At 39.7% G+C, this 7,500-nt stretch overlaps 1 protein-coding gene across 1 annotated transcript in view; it reads left to right on the plus strand.

The window, feature by feature from the left end:
- The window catches only part of LOC143018581 (uncharacterized), a 266,215-nt gene that overhangs the window by 184,566 nt on the left and 74,149 nt on the right, over positions 1–7,500 (plus strand). Inside the window, exon 4 of the mRNA XM_076174071.1 lies at positions 3,094–3,245. Within this exon, the coding sequence (XP_076030186.1) occupies positions 3,094–3,245 (152 nt within the window). The remainder of the gene's footprint in view (positions 1–3,093; positions 3,246–7,500) is intronic.

The raw sequence follows: 7,500 nt of genomic DNA on the forward strand, positions 1-7,500 counted from the left end.
AATAGTAATAATAACAATAATGATGATGATAGAGATGATGATAATAATAGTAATAATAATAGTAATATCAATTGATAATTGTAATGATGATCATCTAAATCATCATCATCGTCTAAATCATCATTTAAATCATCTAATCCCCCCCCCAAAAAAAAAAGTCATATCTGCCCGTTTCCTCCAGAAATCTCTCAAAGGGACACGTCACCTCCGGCCCCTGATTGGCTGAGTGGTGACGTCACGGCAAAGGAGAGTACTGATTGGCCGAGAGTGGTGAGGTCATGGCAATAGAGACGACTGATTGGCCGAGAGCGGTGACGTCACGTCAACGGAGACGACTTATTGGCTGCTAGCGAAATGAGGTCGCCCGAAGGTCCGAGCTCCGGCGTAGCGGGGTCGGGCGCAGGCCGTTGCTCGTAATAATATTATAATAATAATTATTATTATTATTATTATTATAATCAGTAGGCAAGGCAAGTCCTTCAGATGAATAAAATCGTCTACCTTATAGATAAAATATACCGAGAGCTTCAGTCGATTAGAATTGCTCTTGATCGTTGTAATTTCCTCCTTGCTTTGGTATTCCCTTATCTGAGGAAAATCATGTATAGAAATGTAGTTTTTAGAACACCATGATTCTTTTTTGGAAATTACCAGCGCTTCTATCTTTGGGGGGACAATAGCATCCAAATGAAATCGTTGACGAGGTTAGGAAAAAATTCAAAGTTAGAATGAAGGGATGTTAGAAGTTAAAATTGATCAGCTCTCTTTGGGTATAGGTTTTTAATCTTAAATGATTGATAAGTAACTCTGGTCTGTAGGGGGTTCGGTAGCGCCCCGGCCCCCTAATATACAGTCAATGTCTTCATAATGGGGTTGCAAAAGAATTCGAGAAGATTAATCTTGTTCTAGAAGAAATAACCCGTTTGGTTTAACTTGGCGGGAGTAGATATAGAAAGTAGAAGCTGAAGAAAGAATGTAGGTGAAATTTGTAAATTAACTAGAAAGGAGGAAAAAAAAATGGAAATTTTAATTTGGTGAGTTACGAGAAAGTCAAACCAAGTCTTCGTCAACATTACTTATGAAATGAGATGAAATCTGCGCCGTTTTTAAATGAACGAATTAAACTGAGTCTGGCTTTGAAGTGTAGTTTGACGTTTTCGTTATCTGCAGATAGAGGTCATAATGTCATTCGCATACGGGCGTTGTCGACCTTAACGTCATTTTGTCATCTTTCTTTCCAGATTTCCATCAGGGTAATTATTTCCAAGTTTGACTTTTTTTTTTACAATATTTTTTCAAGCACACTTATTTTTAGGGGGTGGGGGGTCTTTATTCTTATCTTTTGATTACCCTTAGGACGGAGTCGCTACAATATTGCATACAACCCCAGTGCGGTCTACAACTCATAAAATATCCAGGAAATGAATTTTTAGCACCGATACGAGATTGCCCTCCGGAGAAAATTCATTTTCCAAAATGAATTACATTCTCTTAATACAAATATGTAAGCTTGAATGCTTCTACCATCATTCGAGTGCCCATGCTTTTTTTTCACAAAATTGTTCAATTTTACTTATTTGCGTGTTTTAATATTTTATATGAATTAATATTCTAGAGTACATACGAGACAATTCTGTTTAATCTCTCTACCGCTATATTCCCTTTTGTATATATATATATATTTTTTTCAATTTTCTTTATTCTTTTATTTATTTATTTATTTCTAATCCTGTCTACGTTTTGGGTGTGTGGGGGACCCTTCACAACATCTTATGGTGCCTGTAACCCTCCCGTTTATCTGCCTCGTTCCGTCTGAAAATGATAATTAGTAGTAATGATGATGATGATAGCGACGTTGCCTCAACTGAATACTTGAGTTAAGAACGAAAATGAGTTAATGTAACGAATAGATTTAACCAAGCTCACCTAAACCCCAAAACTACAATGACGCTACTCAGGTTTAAGGAAACCTTATCCCGATAACCACAACGAGATTTGTAGGTTGCATCGCTTTAACTGCAGGGTCCAGCCCTGAGCGTCCCCGCTCCCTTTCCCCGTGAGTGTGTGTCGGGGTGGGGGGTAGGGGGGTTGATGGCCTTCTCAACCTCCTGTTGTTCCGTTGTTCCGTTCCGATAAACGAAATTTCCGTTAATCAACGGATGCTGGGGCGTGTTTTACGACGCGTCTAAATAAGATCGCGCCACTGATCAACTTCATTAGAGTCCGGGCAGCTCTTGCTCGTTGTTCGGGCGGCTCTCGTTCGCTCGCCCGGGCTCCTAGTTGCCCCTCATTGGCTTCCAGATACCAAAATCTACCTGACCCGATACCTCATTGGCTGAACGAAATAACCTGGAGTTTGCTGAAACAATTCGATCTAATTTGGAATAAAACGAGGTAATTTGCAAAATGGGCGCAAATGAGATGATCAAAGTAGCATTCATCCAATCTGCCTTGTAGTCCCCCAACGCTTACCCACAGCTGAATAAAATAGTCTGTTGATAACCAGAACAAAATCTTTAATGCTCAGCATTAGCACAAATGTTCCCCTTAGCTGAATGATATTATATAGACCGGAACGTATGTTTGAGAACTTTCTTTGGGCTAATCGAGTATGCCCTATGGGCCTTAAAGGACGAAGGGTGATTTCCGAATGAATGGAATCACGTAGTGACAAGTATGAAAATATACAAAATTGGTTGGGTCAGGATCTCTCAAATAATGGGATGTCTCACTCAGCTGAATAGTTTCCTAGCAGAAGTGAAATTTATATAAATACAATATGTATGTGTGTATATATATATATATATATATATATATAATGCGTGTGTGTGTGTGTGTGTGTGTGTGTGTGTGTGTGTGTGTGTGTGTGTGTGTGTGTGTGTGTGTGTGTGTGTGTAAGGCATCATCCCTGTTTTACAAGTTAACTCATTAAACACGAGATCCTGCCTTCGGCAGAATAAAATCGTCTGATGTTGACCAGAACAAAATCTGTAAAACGTGTCATTGTAGCTACAGGAGTAGTGAATATAAATGTTCACTTGACTTCCTTTCGAGAAAAATAAGAAAAATAATCCTTTTCTCTTTCTTTTTCAGTTCCGCCATTGTGGGTCAAACTCCTGACGGCGAGAGAGCCCCTGCGAGCCGGTCGGACGTACGAACTGGTCTGTCAGGCCGTGGGTTCGAGACCTCAAGCAGTCATCTTCTGGAAGCTGGATCACGTGACACTCCACAACGCCAAACACCGGGTAAGAGTCAGCAGTGTCTTCTTAGCCAAGGTCCCCTTGTTTGCGTTGGATTTTGTCTCAGTGTGGGAGTTGTAGTAGTTGTACATGGAGTAGTGTCTGTTGTGGATGCTGCAATGCTTGTACTTGCGGGGATCGATGTAAAAGAATGGACCAACAACATGTACCTCCATTGGGTGCTCCTTCAATAAGGACATCAGAGAGGTTTGTCTCCCTGCCGCACGGGTCTAGGACAGCTGGTCGCGACCAACTGGACGTTGCTTAACTGGCCGAAGGAGACTTGCCGCGAACTCCTGGCCACGAAATTTAGCAGTAAGACCAGTCGCTGCGGACAACCGGCCGCCGCATGGTACTTTTTATTGATAATTTTGATATAACTGAAGTGAAACAAGAGAAAAATTCTTTTTAAAGAACTTTATTGGAATAAAATAATAAAAGACACATATGCAAAAATCTGTGAATAGTTATGTTGTTTATAGATTTTTTTTTTTAGAAATAACCCAACCTAACTTAAAGTAACCAAACCTAATCTAACCGAACCTAACCTAACCAGAGTGAATCATCAAGAGAATTGCGTCATATATTTACAATCACAAATGTGTCCGCTGTGGCCCACTGGCCGCGGGAAACTTGCCGCGGCCAGTTAAGTAAAAGCAAGGTAGCTGCAACCAATTATCCCATTTCCCTGCTGCACGCTTTCATACCATTCAATTCCACACTTCCACTTGGAAGTGCCACCCTGAGAGGCTGAAACTAGGTTTACGGATTGGGCCCAAGATCTCTGTATATCCTCTTCACCTGTCTTTCCTTTCCCATTAAATTCAAGAACTGACAACCGGTGACTGATCCCTCTGCCAACTGCTGTGGGGCTGCGTGTGTTTATTCGGTGAAACGCGAGTGAACGATTGATTGATAGAAAGAAACCTGTTTATGGTGATCCTGTGATATTTGTCAAAGAGGATCGTCTTCCTGCCATTCAACTTCAACTTCAACTCCATCTGGAGATGCATCTTTCACGGTATCAATATTCAGTCTCAGGGTCGAGCCCCAAGATGTCAAGGGCTTCAACAAGGGTGATGCAGACAAGGTTATCATATTAAGACAACAGAGCAGAACTCGCAGTAATGGATTTAAATTGGATAAAATTTGATTTAAGAAGGAAATAGATAAAAACCGGTTTACAAATAAAGTGGTTAACGAATGGAAGACTTAGTAATCATGTAGTTTTAAGAGAAGGTTAGATAACTTTATGGATGAGGATGATAGGTGGTAATGGACATGGAACTACCTAGTGCAGGCCTTATTGAACCAGTGTTCCTTTCCATAGATATCAACGTTTATTACAGTTATTGATGCAACATTTATGAAAGTTGGTATATAAATAGAATAGATAAATAGATGTATGGGAATATGCATGCAGGAGTTTCTTCTCGAACAAGTGTCGTTCAAAAACAACAGCTTCTTCAGAGTAATTTTCTTTTTCACATATGCTGTATAGTAGAGTCGATGATGAAGATGACTCTAGGTCTTGGCGAAGAACGACTGAGTACAAATTTAGACCCTAACAAAGCATTTTCAATAAAACTAAGATTTTTTTCCCCTTAATTAACAAAATAAATGGTATATACAAAAGACTGTTACACTAATAAAGCTTACGGGGAAACTACAATAGAATGGACAATTTCGGTCATCTTCAAGCTGTAACGCTCTGTGGGAAGTTGTATCTAAGTGTGTGTATGGGGTGGAGGTGGGTAGTGGTTTGTGATAGGCTGGTATTTGACTGTCGCCTTGAAGAAGTAGGCCTCGTTTGTTTCTTGGTTGATCATAGTCTTCTAGAATTGCCATACGCCTTGCTAGTTCACGAACTAGAATAATAGTACCAATTTCTAGATGGATTCTGTTGATGGCGGTAGTGTGAGGCGGAGGGAGGGGTGTTGTCAGCCACTCTGGAAATGACACGTTCATTACTTAGTCTAGTAGAAATCATCTTAGTGTAAGATTCATTAGACCCAGAGTCCTCATATTGGCAGGAAAAGATCTATTGGAGGTTGGAGGGTCTAGGAGAATTATTTAAAAAAAAAGATGAGATCTCGCTAAACCTAAATTAAACAAGTTATCTAAATAAACACAAAAAATATTTATCTTTCCAGCAGACTGACTTATTTCTTATAAATCTATCTAGCTCTTTGTCTCCAACCTCAAAGCAATTCTAAACTCTAACCTAACATCTAATGTAGTCATATTGTATAGATATCCTGCCTGACAGTATGAGGTTTATGATAAAAAATATATATCAAAAGATACATCAGACTAATACATGGGTCAAGACACTCGTCAGGTCTGGGCCCGAAACAAATAGATAAAAAAATTATATTTCAAATTATATGTAAACTATTAAACTGTTTAATCTATAGATGTAAACATTATAGAGCACAAAATTCGTCTTTGAGTCTTCCTGAATATCCACTCTACCTGAAATACAAGACATCTCACTCAATGTAATTATGTACTATTCCTCCGTCCAACTACTTAAGGGAGACAAAAAAATAGCACAGATCAAAGGTATCCTACGGTCCTTTGATCTAGTAACATAATCAACCAACATCAGGCTTGGATCATAACTCTTTGATGAGAATGTGTTATGTCTGGATGGTTGGTCGGAAGACGCTTATGACATAAGGGTCTCGAGTTCTATCTCCTCCGAAGAACCAAGGCCACCGATGACGAGTCTCTTGATGGAACGATATCACCAGCATCCTTCTGTCTCATATGAAAGACTCTCTCTTCAGCACAATTCCTATGGTATTCAATAACCATCTAGTCTTCTGAAGTGTCACTCCTTCCTTCACGTTTCCATGGCTTTAGAAATACTTTGAAGACACCACACGTGGATATGGAGTCTTTATCGCCATTTAGGTATTCTTTTCGACATAATGTTCTCAGCCAATCAGCGGCGGCTCCAGGGAGTAGGCGGAGCTTTGTAGACTACGCTGGCTACCAGCGAATCTACTTCGGCAAGATGATATTTTTGATAACCTTCGTTCCAGCTGAGAGGACAATCCTGGCCTTATGAGATTCTTGATCATTTGAGACTGGATTCAGAGTATAATTAATACCACCACCAACAACAAAAATAACGTCACCATTGTAGCTACCTCGGCCTATCACCACTTCCATCATAATCACTACCAACACCAACACTGACCAACGCAACACCAACACCACTGACTGATACTTGCTCTGGCTGTCCAATAACGAAGAAAAAAACATGAAGTCTTAGTCACTTCTTTTGTAAAGTCTTCTCCCTAACCAAGTTGTGTGACACTTACGTCATGTGATTATGGACATGGCATTATACTTGCAAAATGTCACTTACCATGTCAGTTTCAGAAATGTATGTAATTCAGGAGCGTCACCTGACTCCTAGCTCGGCGGAAGTGCATGACGTTTTTCTCGTTTCCTGCATGGAATAAATGAGGTCGGGGTGACGTAAGCTTCAGAGTAATCAGAGCACCTTTTTTCATTATCTATTTATTTTTTTTATTTATTCGTTCATATATGTATTTACTTATTTACCTGTATTTATTCATTTGTTTATTTTTCATTGATTTATCTATTTATTCATTCATTTATTTATTCATTGTCAGGCAATGAGTTTCTTGTATTGTGAATGGTTATTTTCTTAGTTAATGCTGAGGTATTTCTGATTGATAATGACATGGGTTAATGGAACGGTGGTATTGTTGTTATTAATAGTATTCATCTTAGTGGCGTTGAGTGATGGTGTTAGGGGTCGTAGATATTAGAGTTGTTAGTGGTATTGGGTTTAGGTGGCAGTGGTGGTAGTAACGTTATTGTTGATAACGTTAGTGGTATAGGTGAGAATTAGTGATGGTTTAGTTCAAGGTAATCATGGTATTGGTTGTTGATGGTGGTGGTCGTCGTCCATGGTGGTGGGACTCCTGGTGGTGGTGGTTGTGGTGGTGGCATTAATCTTGGTGGTAGTTGTAGAAATTGTGGTGATGGTGTTGGTGGTGCTTGTGGTGGATTCATGAGTAACATGACCTTTACAAATTATTGGTGGTATTAATGGTGACGATAGAAGATGAGAAAGAAAATGGGAATGTGGAGAAGAACAAAATAAGGAGAGGAAGTATAGTGATGAGGTAGAGGAGGTTTAGGAGGATGAATGTGAAGAAGGAGGAAGGAAGAGTGGTGAAGTAGAAAGTAAAAGCAACTCCGATTGATCACGTGAGCT

This window comes from Oratosquilla oratoria, chromosome 35, assembly GCF_046742065.1.
Source record: "Oratosquilla oratoria isolate Oo_2021 chromosome 35, ASM4674206v1, whole genome shotgun sequence".
NCBI classification, from domain to species: Eukaryota; Metazoa; Arthropoda; class Malacostraca; order Stomatopoda; family Squillidae; genus Oratosquilla; species Oratosquilla oratoria.